The following is a 17,415-nucleotide window of genomic DNA, read 5'->3' on the forward strand; positions in this document are numbered from 1 at the left end:
ATGACTGTATGAAACAATTAACCCAGTTCATATATATATATATATATATATATATAGGATATATATTCAGTTCCTCTTATATTTCTTTCCTTTTTATACTTTTCCAGACGTGTATATATATATATATACGTGAAAGCAAAGACAAGGTGTGTCCACTCTATACATATCTCTTTTGTAATCTTTCCCCATTTCCCTCAGTTCCAGTCATCATCTTTTTCTCTTCACTCATCAAAACGCAAAAAAAAAAAAAAAATTAAAAACGCAAGCAAACACGCAAACAGACAAATATAGAAAGAAAGAGCAAGAAAAAAAGGAAGAAAGAAAGAAAAGAAAAAAAGAAAAATTAAAAAAACCTCAAGTCTCCGCTTACAGACAACGTTCTCTCTTACACACTCTATAACATCAGCTCTTTTACTTTACTCCGGTTCTGCTGCAGCTGCGGCTCTGAAGACTGAAGAGCATAGCGGTTGGATTGCCGCAATTCCGTTAAATACTCCAACACGGCGGGGGATTGCAAACAACAATCAACAAAAAACGCGGCGGGAATTCGAAATGTGTGCACACGTGAACGTGCGATATAACAGGCAGCAGCCGGGCGGCATTTTTCAAGTAACTCCAATGCACCAATGATATCTGCCGTGGTTAGTGTGGAAACCATTCGCATTGGTGGTCCTCTCACTTGTTCTTCTTTTTCTTTTTCTTCTTCTTCTTTGTTTCCCTGCTGTTGTTGTTGTTGTTGTTTTTTCTTCGCCCTGTCTATATTACGATGATCCCTCTCACTATTCATATCCTGCCAAAGTGTTACTTCCACCACGCCGTCCAGCACGAGTTCGACGTAACTCACATCCGATCCCTGCGGCAATATCACTTCCCCCGGCATCCACATTCGGGCCGCGGCTCGACTGCTCAACAACATCAACGCCGTCCGGCCGAGTCGGGAGGCGAGTGGTGTGGAGATGAGAAGCGGCCGCTGCGACTGCACAACCCGCAGATACGCCGGCATGAGAAGACAACGGAATGTCTTTCGATCCAGTGTGTAGAGAGAACAGGTGAGACTGGTGATAGTGGCTGTAGTCGCCGGTGTGGCCAGTCGCTTCTGCAATAATAATTCCTCCCCAACGGCATCGCCACTTTTGTGTTTGGCAATCAACACCCCACGCTGTGTAATACTGATCTCACCATCTGCAATCACCCAGAGACACTGTGGAGGCCGTCTCCCATCCCTGCTGTTATTATCATGATGGACGCTATTATTATTACTATTATTACTATTGTAATTCTCATCCTCATTCTTCTCCTCCTGCAGTGTGGGATCTTCACTGTAGAGTACATATCCAAATGGGAGTTCTTTCCGTGGGGAAAATGCGGCCACGGCGAGTCCCCGCTGCATAGAAGTGGCACTTCCATACACATGTGAAGATGAGAGGAGTTGCTGCAACTTCACATCATCCTCTGGGGTCTTTACATACACAGGACACATATCATCTGTGTAGGAAACTTCAGAACTGGAGCCCGAGGCGGCATCTCGTTGACTCTCTAATTGTTCTTCTAACAATATTAACTCCCGCTGTTCCTCATGTTGTTCTCGTTCTGCAGAGCGACGGCGTACATTTGCAAGTGAACGCAGTACAGATGGACTGAGAATACGTTTCATATCACAATACCGTAAACGATAACATGTGGTGTGAGAGTATGTGGTATAAGTAAAGAGAGATTTCTCTGTATTACTATTATTATTATTATTATTATTATTATTATTATTATTATTATCTCCACTACTTCTCTCTAATACAGCCACACCAATGCAGGCTTTACGACCGAGAAAGCGAGAGTGTGCTGTGATGCTCTTCTCTCCTTTCCGTGTAACCTCTACAATTCCTGTATCGATGAAGAGTACACTATCAGGTATGGTGCCTTCCTGCAATAGACACGTTCCCGGTGGATGTGTTTCCATTATCAATGCATCTGCTATTTGTAGTTTATCCCGCTTTGGTAAAGCAAATAAGAAAGTGTTACTATTAAGAAGAGTCAATAATTTCTGTTCCCGCCGCAGAGCATCCATCATGAGAATAGTTTTTAATACAATACGATTGATTTTCCATAAAATAACACTTCTACAGTGTTGAGAATGACCAGATAATATACTTTTAGTTGCGGGAATAACAGAAGGCGCTGCGCATCGTATCATATCATGATCCACACGGGGATTGTACATATACAGTAATTGCTCTGGACAAAAGAACTCCCCCGCATGCCAAAAAAGAGAGTCTTCCTTCACTACAACAAGATCCCTATTATTACTATTACTATTATTATTATTATTCATATCATTCTCATTATTAGAAAAAACCTCTCCTTCGTGATTGGGAGGAGTTAAAGGAATCAATATCCCCTCATCCATCATTTCGTCCATACTCTTGGCTGGACTACACGGTTTAGGTGCTGTTCGAATACCATCATCATCATCATCGTCATTATCATCCTTGTTAAGATCATAACAACACGGACAAGAAGGCGAACAACCATTAGAAATAACCGTCCCCCGTTCAATCCAACAAAACTCATTATTGATATCATCTTTTACAGATCTTATGGCCTTTCCAGGGGCCACTACACACCGTTCAAAGGCATCTACAATCATGTGCAGTCGATACTCCGGCAGATGTGTGAAGAATGGAAGACAATTCAACATGTGCATAAGCATTGCACGTTCTTCTCTTGTCTTTGGGTGTGGATATGGGTGGCATGTGTGTTTGTAAGGAACAGTTTCACTCACAACGGCATTTCGACGGACTTTACGCCTGGCGCGTTCCTCCAACTCCCGCATTTCACTCTCATTCATTTCCATCCAGAGGGAATCCTCCCCTTCTTCTTCTTCATATTGTAGTTGGGATTGTGGTTCGAACGGCACTGTATCGTCGAAAATCTGCATGGATGCTCTATCCCACGTATAATTAATAAATAATAATAATAATAATAATAATAATAATAATAATAATAATAGTGGGTGTAGTAGCTGAACAAAATAGCAAACGGTAATAATTCTCTGTATAGATCAGGGCAATATAGTTGCCTCTCACACTGAGAAACAAAAAAGAAAGTATATATATATGTATACGCATACAAAGAGAGAGAGAGAAAGAAAGAGAGAGAAAAGGAACGTTTTCTGCATGCAGGCCTGTATGTTTGTGCAAATACATATATTTATATATATATATACACATGGATACATATATAGTTGTATATATTTATATATACAAAATATAAATGGATTCAAAAGAAAATGAAAAAAATCAAGAAAAGAAATATCATGAAATTATCATTTACTTAAATGTATCTCCAAGGGTGTTGTTTCAGAAAAATCCCACAGAATAAAACGAGACTTCTGACGATGACCCTCGTACGCGTTTAACATAATACCTAACTATTTTCTATGTTCATATTATTTGCCTTTCCAAACATCCATATATATATATATATATATATATATATATATATATATATATATATATACTAAATCTGTGAAGAAACGGAAAAAAAAAGAAAAAAAAAAAACAACATATGAGACTCAGTAGAAAATAAAGCATATTAACAGAAAGAAAAAAAAAGAAAAAAAAAGGAGAGAGAGAGAGAGAGAGGAGGGGGGAGCAAAAATGGAAAAAGAGATGAGAGAACATTCGTTTCAACGAAAAAAAAAATATGAAGAGATCTGCGTTTTTGTTTTCTGTTTTTTTTTGTTTTTTGTTTCTTTTTCTCATGTTTTTCTTTCTCTTGCTGCTATTGTTGTTGGATAAATCTGCAGAGGGAAAAAGTGCAGCAGAGATAGACATACAACCGTGAAAGGAAACAAGGAAAACGCACATAAATATATAAAGAGAAAAAGGCATCCATGTATATATTAATCCTTTTTCCAACCTTCTACCACGATAGAAGAAAAAAAACATCACCACTACCATCATTATCACCACTAATACTATCATCATCATCATCATTATATGCATTATCATTATATATATATATATATATATATATATATATGCACACAGTGAGAAGAAGAAGAAAAGCAGTTGTGTCATCTACACTGGCACCGCCTGTTCCAAGTAGTTCAGCTGCACATTCTCCAGATGATCCTCAAAGTCAATCAGTTGAAACTGTTTAAAGGCATCCATGGCATTTCCAAACACTTCCAGTGCTGCCGTTGAACTCTCTGTTGCCTCGCATGAAAGTGTGTCGGAGTTCCACCGCCCAAATGTTAACATCGACGCCGGTGCGTGTTCGCTGCCCTTTGCGTAGTACGAGACCCGCACATCCACGCCTGCGGTGGGGTGTGAGCCGACAATTGTCCAGAGGAGCGGGTAGTGGCCCACAGAGACCTTCTCCTGCAGCGTGCGGAGAATCTTCTCTGTGAGTGGCGAGAGACGACTGTCGCCGGGGAGTTCGTTGGCAATATAATAACCCAGCAGCACGAGTCCCTTGGTGCGGGCGTAACTGGAGACCTGCGCGTAGGCGACATCAAACATCGGATGTGGGTTCGTCATTGCAATCGTGTGGAATAGCGGGACGGCATCCACAACAAAGACACTGTCGGTAGCAGGGGCAGCAGCATCATTGCTACTGCTGTTAATATTATTAGTACTTATATTATTGCTGCTGTTATTATTATTATTATTATTATTATTATTAATATTATTATTATTATTATTGCTTACACTGTTGCTGTTATTGTTAGTAGTGCTGGTGTTGTTGCTGCTATCTGTAATGCGCTTCCCAATGAGAAAGCCAGAGACGGTTTGTGTGGGATACTTCTGACAGTGCAGCAGCGTCTTCACATACGCCTCCACAGATGTCACCACAGATGGAAATGAGGAAGAAGACATGAAAAACTCGTGAATGTCTATGAACACGTTAATAGTTGTTTTCTCCTAATAAATTAATTCCTCTTGTTTATTTTTAGTTTGTTTGTTTTGTTTTGTTTTGTTTTTTTCCCTTTCTTTTTCTCTCTTTCTTTCGTTTCTTCTTGTCTCGTCTTATTGTTGTTGTTCTTTTTTTTTTCTTTTTTTTTTTTTGAAGAATTGGTCAAGCTATGGGATCAATCTCGCTCTTTATAGGGTACAAGTGTATTTTTTTTTTTTCTTTTTTTTCTCTATTCTTAATGCTATTCTTTTGGAGAAACCTAACAAAGAGTAGGAGAGAGGTCACCGTAGTTTAGTATATATATATATATAGAGAGAGAGAGAAGAGAGAGAAATAAAAGGGAAAAAAAAACAGAACTGAAAGCAAAGTGGAAGTATACATCATTCATTCTTTATATCCACATAAACAGCAAGAAAAAAAAACAAGGGAGAGTAAACAGAATAGAGATGCAATAAGGAAAAGAAAGAAACAAGAAGAAAGAAGAAGAGCAAAGAGGAAAAAAAAAAAAGAAAAAACAGAACGAAGAATATCTGCATTCACGAAAACATATGTTTCTTTTCTATTTTTCTTTCTTTTTTTGTTTGTTTGTTTAACTCATGAATTCATTTACTCTTCTTCTTGTGACTTCTGTTGCTCTGCTGTACATCGGCTCCTCTCACCACCACAACAACCACAAAAATAGTGGTTGGGTGAGAAAAGAGCGAATCCAAATAATAATAATAATCATTATAATAATCATAATAAAAAGATACAAATACACAATCACAGTACTGCCACGTTACATTTCAATCCAAAAAAATGACAGACACCACAACAAACAACAGGAAGAAGAACTCACAAAGTGTCATCCATATACCAATACCACTATCAACAAGCAATTATAATAATAATAATTATTATTATTATTATTGTTATAATAATAATAACATATTCATATGTAGGTTCTCATCAAAAGACTCTTCCATTCGTTCCAGGATGTTTTCCCCGTGAGGCCTCCAGCAGTTTGGGATCTCCCGTTTCAAAGAGTTCATACGCACCGGCCATTCCGTAATCCTGTCCAGTGAGAGTCACAAAGTCGAGTTGTCGGAGTGGAACTGCACGTCGTGGGTTTCGCATCAATCGTGCGAGTGCGGACTGCCAGTAGTGTGGATCATTCTCGGCAATGGGATTACCGTGAAGAGTCACCGCGTAGAGTATGGGGAGTGGACACACACGATTCTCAATCTGTGCCCAATCGGCAATACGATTCTGATGTAATTGCAGTCGTTGAAGTGGGAGGAGAGAGAGATCTGGAAGGGTGGTGATATTATTATTACTGAGATCCAAAGCTCGAATTGTCATAATCGCATTTACCACAAGTCTTCGCAGTACAGGGACGAGTTTCTCCGTTGATGTCATTCCACAACCGGTGAGTCGCACACTTGTGGTGGCGTATGTAGTTTCCAATTTACTCGCAAGTGTCTCCAAGGCATTCTCTGTATTTCCACTTCTATCATGGAGAAATCCATATCTTGACTTGGAGCTCTCTACAAACTCATACACCTCTTCTTCTCCTTGTTTATTCCGTGCCTTTACAATCACACGTTGGTCCTTCTGTACACGTGTGGGATCACTTTGTTGATTGAGAAACACACCCTGTGCAATGTGTGGATCTACCAATGGCTGTGGAATGCGAGAGACGTGGGCACGACCCGCGGTGGGGTTTTGTACTAACAACTGCAATGGTTCCGCAACTGCACAGAAGGTGTAATCTAACACCGGCAGTGTTGCGTGTTCAGCAGTCGCATCTACGCGATTTGCACGTTCCGTGTTGTAAAAGCGGCGTCTTTCTTCTAACATACTCGCCACTCGCTTTTGTGTTTGCGGTTGTTGATCATATCCAACAAGACCCACCAGAGCGAGCATCTCCTGTGTGGTGAGCATAAATCGATGAATGGTAACAATAAGACCATCCTCAAAGTAACATTCATCACGGAATAGTAATAACTCACGGCCAAAGGTGACAATAAGTCGAGAGAGACGTTGATTGCGATCTGTGTATTGACGACCGAGTTGTGCAATCCGCTCAGCCTCATTCTTTGGAGCTGGTGGTGGGGGTAATACTTCGGAATCCTGCAGAATGACTTTTCGTGCTTCCATCTCCACACTGCTCTCGGCAATAAACTTTCCTTTATTCATCCAATGTAGAATAGCGTAAAATCGCTCGGTTGTTAAGAGTGGACCTTCCACAATATCCACTTCACAGGATTCCCCCTTTTCCTCTTCATTAGACTCCTGCTGCTGTTTTTGTTGTGTTGTTGTTGTTGTTGTCTTTCCTCGTCCTCCTCCTCTTTCCTGTCCTCTCATACTTATACCCGTTGCCGTTACTGCACCTGTTCGGGTGGTATTTGTGTTCATTGTTGTTGCCGTACTTGCCGTTGTGGCTGCTAATGGACGCGTTGGTGAAGTGGTTCGACTTTTTGTTTTACTTCTACTCTTCGTTTTGTGTGTTTTGGATGAATTCTTTTCTGTATTCTCCGTATGTCGTAAGGCCCGTGCGAGGAGTGGAATTGTATCTGCAACTACGGGCGGTGGGGGTGGATATTTAAAGTGAGAGACCAGCAATACATTTGGGTGGAGGAGATCGTAATAGTCACCCACATCCTGTCGGGAAATAGCCGTCGTCAGACATTTCTTTCCAATCTCCAGCTGCTCAAACTCCATCTAATACTACTCCCACCTTCTCTTTATATATATATATCTATATATATCTATATATATAAAGAGAGAGAGAGAGAGAAAATAGAGAGGGGGGAAGAGAGAGAAAGAGAGTGAATATCTCCTCTATTCTTCAGCACTATACCTTTTTGTGTGTTTGTTGGTTGGTTGGTTTCTTTGCTTCTAAACACTTCCTTTTTTTTTGTTTGTTTTTCACAACAGCAAAACAAATAAGAAGAAAAAGTGTGCAATTTACAGTAATTGTGTACAAACATCATACAAGATATGAGAGAATATGCTTATTTTATTTTTAAAAGGAGATGGAAAAATGCAGAGATGACAGGAAAAAGAAACAAGAATGGTATTTTATCATCATCATCATTTCCATCAACACAACGGTTCCAGTATTGTTGATGTTTTTTTTCTTTTTTTTTCCTTACTGCCCTATACGGCAAAAAAAAAGAAACAAAAACGAAAAGAAAAGAAAAAAAAAAACACTTCATCTTCGATGAATATATACATACATAGGAACGTATAAACATGTAAATATATATATATATATATATATATATTATGGTAATGTATAGAATCCCCTCAGAAAAGTGTGGGGATTTCACACGAAAGTACATTACAGAGCCCTATAATGGGGAATCAGGTGAAGAAAAATAAATAAATAAAAAAAAGCACAAAAAGTAAGAAAGAAAAATAAGGTGTGAGAAGCAAGTGTAGAAATAAAAAATTATTAGGTTTTTCTCAATTCCACCTTATTCTCATCCTCTGATAATCGCTATACATCAAACCATAAAACTATTTCCAATTTAACTTCCATTCATTTTTTTTTCTTCATTCGATACATGATTGGTATCTCTTTTTTTTTTGGTTTTCTTTTTTTTTTTCCACTCTTTGTTACTACTCATTCCTGCCGCAAACGTCGTTCGTTTTTTTTTTTTTTTTCATCGTACTTTTCTCTCCTATTTTTCAACTTTCACTCTCCTCTGGGGTTAATCTATCGTTCTTCTATAGCTTCTCCTTTTCTTATATTGTTTTCTTTCTGATTCTCGTTATTTCATCCATCACAATTGGATTATCGTGTCTTGATATCGTAGCCCATTATCTTTCACGAATCTCCTTCTTAGAGAAATATATACATATAGACAGAGAGAAACAGAGAGGAAGAGAGGTCATTTCCTTCTCCCACTCATCCTGCTGCTGCAGTTGTTATTTCTTTACTGTTTTCTTTCGTTCTTTCTCTGTTTTTTTGTTGGTGTTTTCTTTTTTTTTTTTTTTTTGCAAACTTACAGTGCTGAGAGCTTACACATACAGGAATGCTAAAAGAAAAAAGGAAGATAATTGTGTATAGTAGTGTGAACTGCAGAAAGATCATGCAAAATCCCTCCACTCCCCTCCCACACACATACACATACACACATGTGTGTGAGTGGAATGTAGTACATAGAGAAGAATCAATGTGAGTGAAAAACGACAACACGAGGAAGAGGAAGGGGGAAAAGGTAGAAGACATCACAGGGGTAGAAGCAGCAACCATAACATACCAAGAAAAAGAGAAAAAAAAAAACTTGCCTAGATAGAAAAGAACTGAAAGAAAAAAAAAAGAAGCAATCTTCTTCTTTTTTTTTTTCTTTTTAGGCCCTAGTAAATAGAGTGAATCAAGAGGATTCGATAGCAAACATTATTATTGCTACTTTCCCACCGCGGTACACTTATATGTTTATTGCAATTTCCAGCTTCGATTGATCCATCATCATTATCATTTATTCTTATCATTACCCTCATTATTTATCCTCATTATCCCTACAATGACTTATCGTCCCGCTGTGTGTGGCCTGCCGCCCCTTTCTGAAGAGGTAAAAAGCATTTTCAGATAATCCGCATTATCATACTTTAGACTGAGTTTATCCACCATTTGCCGCTCCTGTCGTATCTTTGCTGCTGCTCCTTCCACTGCGTTTTGTTCATTCTCGGCAAAGCGTCTGAACTTCTCCACAAAGGCCTCTTCGTGATTAATACCAACAGTGCGTGCCTGGACGTGTGGGTGGGCGACGGTGGCCATCATGACATTATCCGACAGCATTGTTGTTCCCGTCTGCCGCAATCGCAGGGCGCCTGTTTGCGGTGGGGCGGAGGCGAAACTCACGGAGTCCTGCACATCCGTCATTGCCACAATCGGCTCTCCATCGGCCCCCCGAGCCAATTGTCTTGTTGTTGTTGGTGTTGGTGTTGTTCTTTCCTCTTCTGGTTTGCGTGGGATCATTGAGGAAGTAGTAGTAGTAGTGGCTTCCACACCCAAGCTAGGGGCTCCAGTCGTCACGAGAGGCGAGGCGATCGCTGCGGTGGTGGTGGCGGAGGCGGAGGCATGTGCCTCCACGTCCGCCGCGGTTTGAGTGGTGCTGGTGCTGCTGGCGGGTTTATCACGCAACTGCAGTCGCTCTGGCGTGCCCTCCAACTCCGCGTGTTGGGATTGAATGGTGCGATTGTATGAAATGACGTGTTGGAGGATGGGCTCCACTTCTCCACGTCGTTCTTGTTCGAGACTCTCCACAAGACCAATGTACGCCTGGGCCTCATCCAATTCTTCCTGTCGTTCATTCATTTCCTTCTGGTACTTGTCAAGATGTGGATCCAGAGTAGACGCAGCCCGCTCCACATCCAACAAGAGTGAACGTTGATGAGTCTTTAATCGATCCACATGCACTTGACGTGTGGCTCGGCCTTCTTCCACGGCGTATTCAAACATTTCATAACGACGCACGTAATCTTGTGCTTCACGGTTGTATAGTGTTTGGCTTGCCTCCTCCACATCATGTACTTTCTTAAGTAGTTTTGGTACATAGGCCTCCACATACTTATCATATACTTCAGCTGTATCGGACCAACGCCAAAGGCTTTCTTCACAACTGCGTAAGCGATCATAATACATCTGTTGTGCCTTTAAGAGTTCATTTGCCAAGGCCATATCCCGTGCCCTTTGTTCACGGAGTCGCATCTGCTTCTTTACAAATTCATCCTTTTCATTAGAAATGTTTACAAGTTTCTGCATCGTCTGAAGGAGTAAAGCCCAAAGATCTTTTTCTTCATCTTCAATCTTACGGAAATCCTTACGGGCAGTTATCTTAGCATCATGATCATCCTTCTCCAGGTAATTAATGTGTTCTCCTGTATTTTGTATGTCTTGATGAAGAGTTTCCAAATCTTTCTTCACCAAAGGAAGATCACGATCAATACGTCCCTTTAGCAATTCAACAGTTCGACGTGCATCATCAATGATAGTATCCACAAGCGACCTAAGCTCATTTACATCATTGGAGTATAGTTGTACAAGCTCTAATCGAGCCTTATTCATAAGCAAAAGATCATTACTGAGGTCCACTTGTGTCGTCAAATGGTGTAGCGCATCTCCTGGAAGTTCATTATCAATGGCACGTTCTTTTTGTTCCTTTGTTTCCAAGACTCGTCGTTCCAATCTCTCAATAGGTGCATCTGTCTTTCGCAACTCCTTCATTGTATACTCTGATGGATCATAGTGAAACTTCTCATGTAGAGAAACGGCTGCTTTGCTCAGCCACACAGGGCCTTGAGCCACACCGTCATTCCCCTCATGAGGTTCATCTGGTAATGCCAATCCCGCAAGTGGTTCCAATTCCTCCACGTAGTGTTCCAGTGGAGCCAAGAAGTGATGGGCGTTCAGAAGTGTATCCAATGTACGGCGAATACGATCTCGCTGCAATGTTGGGGCTGACTGAATGGCGTGCAGCAAATCGGGTGTGGTGGCGAGATGAAAGTCCTGCACCAATCGTTCCTCCGACATGGGAGGCACATCGGTGCTACGATACCCTTGAAAGTAATTCTCCAACGCATCAGTGGTTAACGTATTGGATGTGGCGCATTGTGCTGGATAGGCGTTAAGGTAAAGTAGCAAATCACGAACCTTGCGATGCCATGTCTTAAAGAGTTCCTCTATAGCATTATTGAGTTGTGCATTTAGAGCAATCTGCTGAGAGTTATGATATTCCTTCTCTTTAAAAGTAAATGGCGTGGCAGACTCCAGTGTGGGTGGTTTCCACAGCTGAATAGCACGTGTTGGAAGAGCTTTACTGGCGCTGAAGGGTCGTGGTGCGGAGAGAGCGGCTTCTTGCCGCAGTGAACGGGGGACATCCATTCCAACTGTGCTGTTTAGAATGCGCAGGGCATCCACTGGTGGAAGTACTGGCCTTGATAAGTAACCACTATGGGTCACCGCCGAGGCATACGGGCGGCGCTCTGGATACATCGTATACACACAAACACACACACACACACGCGAGGAAACCTTGTCTTTATCACTCTTTTTTCTTTGTTTGTTTGTTCTTACTGGTTTGTTTCTTCACTCGTTGAGGGGGAAAAAAAAAGAAGAAGGCTGTTCCTTTTGACTAGGGGTACCTGCGCTTCTCTTCCGTATATCAGTCTGCAGCTCGCTTAGTTCTTGTTGTTATTGAAAGAAGAAGAAGAAAAAAAAAAAAAATAAGTACCAATGAGCAGAATTGTAAATGTTATGTTTTGCTCTTTTATTTTCCTATTCAAATGATTCCTTCTATATAAATAAATAAATATATACAGGAATCAAGAGAAAAAAAAAAAGATGAAAAAAATATATTGACGTTCCATCAAGAAGTTGGGGAATTCACCTAGACATCTATTTCTTTTTTTTTTTTTTTTTTGTTTTTTTTTTCTGTCTTCCATTCGTTCTTCTTTTTTTTTCTTTACTTTTGCTCTTTCTTTCATTGCAAAAGCACTGTACATCGATTTCATCCCCCATAAAAAGGGGAATACGCAACCACCTCTACGTGGACACACAAACACAAACACACACACAAACACAGAGAAAGAGAGTGAAAAAGAAAGTGTATGTATGTATGTGTGTATATGTGTGGGTGTGAAATGGAAAAAGTCATTTCATACTTTTTTTTCTTTTTTTTTTTTTTTTTTTTTACGCCTCTTCATCTACAGCTTTCACAGCATTTTTCTTGGCATCATCTTGTAACTTCTTTATGACTGTATCACCCAAACGCGTCCCCTCAAGTGCCAGTATATGAATCCTTTTATTTACACGCAATAGTCTTGTGAAAAATCGTGTAGAGGGGAGTGTAATCTTGCTATTGTTTCGTAAATAAATAGCGCGAACAGTAGTATTCCGTTCGAGCACTTCACATAGATTTTCCGCATCTACATTATCCAAAGACATATCATTGAAGTAAAGGGTCTCAAGACGCGGGAGATGTTCAATAAGGTTTAACACAGCAACAAACCCACTACGACCGAGATAATTGCAGCTAAGGTCCAATTCTCGTACACTATTTGTAAAACGTGGATTTGTTGGTAATTTTTTCAGTAAATAACTATTTGGTCGACAATGCTGCAAGTCGCAGGAACGTACATACACATCATAGAGAGATGGACCAAAGTATACATCCGGTTCCTCCTCCTTTAATGCCTCACGCAACAGTCGCTGCTGCTCCTCCTCCCGCTCCACCTGTTGTTGTTCAGATATTGTGACGGCAGAAGCATCTGCGGCGAGACTCTCTGCACGGCCTGTGATGATAGAGACAACACTGCAGCGCGGTCCCAAGTGTCGATCCATTGGGGGCACCGCCATCGTCTCTCCCGTTTCAGAGAGAGATGGGGCAGATGTATCCGGCATATTGCGGTTAACGGGCGGTGTGGAGGGCCAATCCGCCGTCGTTTCAGCGCCACTGGTGGGTGTTAGGACGGCACTGCTGCTGTTGTGTGGTAATGGGGAACCATTATCCTCCTCCGCCTCATCCTCATTATTGTTGTTATTGTTATTATTATTAGTATTATTAGTATTACTGGTCTCATTAGCGACATCGTCAGCAACAGAATAGTATGGTGCCGCATCTTGTAAATGGGGAATACTTGTGACGCTGATAACTGAATTACTATGGAAAGATCCATCAAGGCATGAACTTGATGGGCCATCACTCTCCACAGAAAGCTCCTCATAATCATCATCTTGTCCATCACTGAATCTCCTCTCAGGTATACTATCGCTGCTTCGTAAAAGTCCCGCTTGACTACCACTGGATTCAAGTGAAATATGAGGTGCAGCATTTTCACCTGATGTCTCTGCTTGTTCCCGTTGTGAGTGCTGATGATCATGAGAGCGATGATGAGGATGATGAGGATGATGATGTCGCTTCTCAAGCCCTCCTTCTTCAGGTAATACAGGGATTGCGACTGCCCCCTCCACACGACCATCACTTGAATCTCGCAAGAACTTTAAGTGTTGCTCCATCGTCTGTCTTTCATCCACTGGAGCATTACTATACACACGTGGTATGTTCTGCTCAACAAGACGAACGTTTACAGTGTTAAAGCGACTGAACAACATTTTCGCAGCGGTTTTTTCAGAGAATGTGATACCCTTAAGAAGCTGTTGGTAAAGGTATAAGTGAGCATCAAAGAGTCCACCACCAAGTTTTGTAAGAAACACTGCAGAAACCCCAAAACTTCCAACAATAGAAGAAACTGTCATGGCCTTCACCACGGCGTTGAATGGCTCATAGGTAAACATTACAGTTCGACTACGACCAGTGCGAATACCCATGTAATTTGTTACAGGTGTTCCAACAATTTTAGCATCTTCAAAGATATCAAGAAGGCGATTTGTCTTGAGTTGACTATATTGTTCCATTGACATAATACGAGGGTACCCCATACGGGCTACATCTTCAACATCAAGAAAAAGAATTACCGGATTAATTTTGTACTTTGGCATACCTGTAATATCCGCCTCTGCGAAATCGTCAATGAGTTTTTGATGTACATCAAGCTCTAATGTCATACACGCAATAGAGCCTACTCCAACCGTTTGCGTTGGTGAAAAATCAGGTCTTATACGCATGGGGTGCATTGGTATTGAAAAGGCAACGGCAGCATCTGCATCGAAATATCGCAATTCACCAAAGAGTTCTTGCTGTTCCCTTAAGATAGCTGAAGTCATCTCTTCATACGCAACATCCTGATCAACAGCAAACTTGTCTGGATTGGTGTATTGAGGCAAAAAATTATTTACTATGTACCCTTCAAGTTCCTCTTCCTCTGAACATTGCACCGTACATAGGTATCCCCGTTGATGAATAATTGTGCCAATTGCATACACTACATCTTTAATAAGTTTTGACTTTACAGAAACATGGTATCGGAAATGAAAACTGCGATGACCACCAAGCCTGTGTGGACATCGTAATTTATCGCCAACACAGAGATGCGTGAGATCATTCGATCCGTCAACAGAGACCACGTGTGAATCAGAGAGTACATGCTGTACACTCCTTATACAGTATGCGGCGAGCGTCATATCAGGTGGGATATGTGAGTACAACACGGATACCCGCTTTGGAATCTCTGTCCATAGTTCGTTATCTGGCTTCATCACGGCTGCGAGGTCTGTGTACCGCAGGGCTGGCATCATTGGACAGTGCTTGACATCACGATCTAGACGGTTTAACTGTTCAATCTCGCGTGGGTCGATGAATGTACTTTCCCACTGCGGTGAGAGTTGCATCACGACCCGCGCGGCCTGGTGGGCGAAGGTCAAAGAGAAGTTCCACTCCCGCCGCATTCCGTCCACCGCCCCGCTCCGCCCGGTCATTTCATGGCTCTCAGCCCCCGTTAAAGACATCCACCCAGCCGCGTATTACAAGGGGTATGGAAAGTTTACAAAGTATACAAGCCACAACAGTAAACCTGCGTAGGATGAGAAAATGGAAAGAAAAAGACAGAAAGAAAGCATCAAGAGAGAACAAATAATACATACAAGAAATAGAAGAAAAAAAAGCAAAAAAAGTAAAATAAAAAAAAAAACAAAAAAAAAAGGAGGTAAATTTATAAAAACGAAACACAACAACGAGCACCTGAACCCTTTTCCGATACCCAAAAGTGATCGAATTCCACAGTATTCCAAAGTAAAAGAAGGCGAAAAATGAAAAAAAAAAAACCGGCAGTAAAAATCCAACACGCGGCAGAAAACCATACAAGGCTACAAACAAACACGAGAAATACAATCACCAGAGTACTCGAACAAAAAAGGAGGGTTATTGTTGTGAAGCAAGTATATAATGGGTATAATATAGCAAGAGTATATGCAAAAAAAAAGACAACTTCTAGACAAAAAAATGGAACATAATAATGAAATTCAAACAAAAAACAAACAAAAAAACAAACACAACTAAACCCTTAAGCTTATGTTTTCCTTCTCACAAGGGAAGTAAATTATATATGGGTTGATACGTGTGAAGTTGCGAGGGGAAGGAGATGTATCGTTTCCAAACCGCGCCATCAGAGTAGCATAATTACTCTCCCTCACGTGATGAATCGCCACAGACCGGGACGTCACTGGACGCACACAAAAACCCACATGAACATCATGGAAATGGCAAGCCCTTTCTCGGGCATATACTATACCTAAATAATTCTTCTCATACAGTGCACGTCCCACCATCATATCTTCGTGATCCATACCCACAGAATAAAAGTCCGATCTTCTGGTGGCATTCTTAGGATAAAACACAAGACGCTTTAGTGGTTCGTATGAAACAACCTGTTCCACAACATCCCTCGCAAGAGTTACAATAAATCCAGCAGCATAAAGATACATACGCGTACCATTCTCACTGCCCTCATTAATACGAGCTAAGTGCATCAGACCCCAATACAGCCCACGGCGGGGCAGGGTGCGCAGGTCAGCAAGGTACTGCGGCACACGCAAAAACATATCGTCGTCGCCCTTTGCCAGATAACTAGCGTTGGGGAACAGTTGGACGGCATGGTGGAACCACATGAACGTCTTGCGGCTCATGCCAACCTCAGCCTCCATGCCCCAAAATCCTTGGCATCCAGCTGCTTTATTTGTTGTCACTCTTCCCTCCTGTATGGGCAGCGTGAGCAGATCATGCCACTCCGATGCCTCCTCCTGAACTCCAGCAGAGTAGTTATAGCCGTGAGACGGGTGGCGTGCAAGCACATACAGCACCAGCATCTCACCAGTGAAGTTGTTTGACTTCGTGGCAACACCGGGGAAGCGCCAGCACGTGGTCCGCTGCAGGTAGCGCCGCCTCCGCCGTGCCTCAATGTCTACCGACGGGATGCCAAACACCACAAGGTACTCACGCTGGGCCCACGTGTCCACAACACTGCGTGGAATGTAGCGGAGGGTCTCAGTCATTGTGTGACCATCCACTCTCTCAAAGGACTCACCAAAATGCCCATCCTCAGTCCCCTGATCATGCAGAGTAACAGTCATGAAAACAACATAGATAACAGCTACACACGCTAGTAGGACAACGAGAAGGAAGGCACGGCGAAGCAGGCCAACGGGTGCACGAGTCTTTCTCCGATCCTTAAAATACATTGCCTTCCCATTCCACCAAAAAGAAGAAGAGTAGAAAAAACACCAGTAGTTAGACACCACATGCACCACAAAACCATACAAGACCATAAACAAACACGAGAAATACAATCACCAGAGTACTCGAACAAAAAAGGAGGGTTATTGTTGTGAAGCAAGTATATATTGGATAAACAAGTATACAATTAATAAACAAGTATATAATGAATAAACAAGTATATAATGGGTATAATATAGCGAGAGTATATGCAGGAAGAATACCCTAGCCTTACTCCCTCTTTAAAGAAATAAAACACAAGAGAAAAATATTTTGTTTCCATGATTGTTCAAACAAGTTTTGATGCATTATTTACATATCTCTATCAAATCTTTTCCCGATG

The 17,415-nt window shown here is 41.4% G+C and overlaps 6 protein-coding genes across 6 annotated transcripts; all 6 read right to left on the minus strand.

Moving 5' to 3' along the window:
- Positions 1–394: 394 nt before the first annotated feature.
- On the minus strand, positions 395–2,932 carry TM35_000271030 (cAMP-dependent protein kinase type II regulatory chain; the record flags this gene model as incomplete). The annotated part of the gene is made up of 1 exon (XM_029027996.1): positions 395–2,932. The coding sequence occupies one exon, from the start codon at positions 2,930–2,932 to the stop codon at positions 395–397; it is 2,538 nt and encodes an 845-aa protein (XP_028880579.1).
- A 1,144-nt stretch (positions 2,933–4,076) lies between these two features.
- TM35_000271040 (uncharacterized protein) lies at positions 4,077–4,877 on the minus strand (the record flags this gene model as incomplete). The annotated part of the gene is made up of 1 exon (XM_029027997.1): positions 4,077–4,877. One exon carries the CDS (start codon positions 4,875–4,877, stop codon positions 4,077–4,079), a length of 801 nt encoding a protein of 266 aa, XP_028880580.1.
- A 985-nt stretch (positions 4,878–5,862) lies between these two features.
- Positions 5,863–7,617, minus strand: TM35_000271050 (uncharacterized protein; the record flags this gene model as incomplete). The annotated part of the gene is made up of 1 exon (XM_029027998.1): positions 5,863–7,617. The coding sequence occupies one exon, from the start codon at positions 7,615–7,617 to the stop codon at positions 5,863–5,865; it is 1,755 nt and encodes a 584-aa protein (XP_028880581.1).
- A 1,816-nt stretch (positions 7,618–9,433) lies between these two features.
- Positions 9,434–11,899, minus strand: TM35_000271060 (uncharacterized protein; the record flags this gene model as incomplete). Its single annotated transcript, XM_029027999.1, has 1 exon — positions 9,434–11,899. One exon carries the CDS (start codon positions 11,897–11,899, stop codon positions 9,434–9,436), a length of 2,466 nt encoding a protein of 821 aa, XP_028880582.1.
- Positions 11,900–12,595: 696 nt separating this feature from the next.
- On the minus strand, positions 12,596–15,310 carry TM35_000271070 (uncharacterized protein; the record flags this gene model as incomplete). The annotated part of the gene is made up of 1 exon (XM_029028000.1): positions 12,596–15,310. One exon carries the CDS (start codon positions 15,308–15,310, stop codon positions 12,596–12,598), a length of 2,715 nt encoding a protein of 904 aa, XP_028880583.1.
- Positions 15,311–15,856: 546 nt separating this feature from the next.
- On the minus strand, positions 15,857–16,930 carry TM35_000271080 (UDP-Gal or UDP-GlcNAc-dependent glycosyltransferase; the record flags this gene model as incomplete). Its single annotated transcript, XM_029028001.1, has 1 exon — positions 15,857–16,930. One exon carries the CDS (start codon positions 16,928–16,930, stop codon positions 15,857–15,859), a length of 1,074 nt encoding a protein of 357 aa, XP_028880584.1.
- Between the last annotated feature and the right edge of the window lie 485 nt (positions 16,931–17,415).

This window comes from Trypanosoma theileri, assembly GCF_002087225.1.
Source record: "Trypanosoma theileri isolate Edinburgh chromosome Unknown TM35_Tth_27_V1, whole genome shotgun sequence".
Taxonomy (NCBI): Eukaryota; Euglenozoa; class Kinetoplastea; order Trypanosomatida; family Trypanosomatidae; genus Trypanosoma; species Trypanosoma theileri.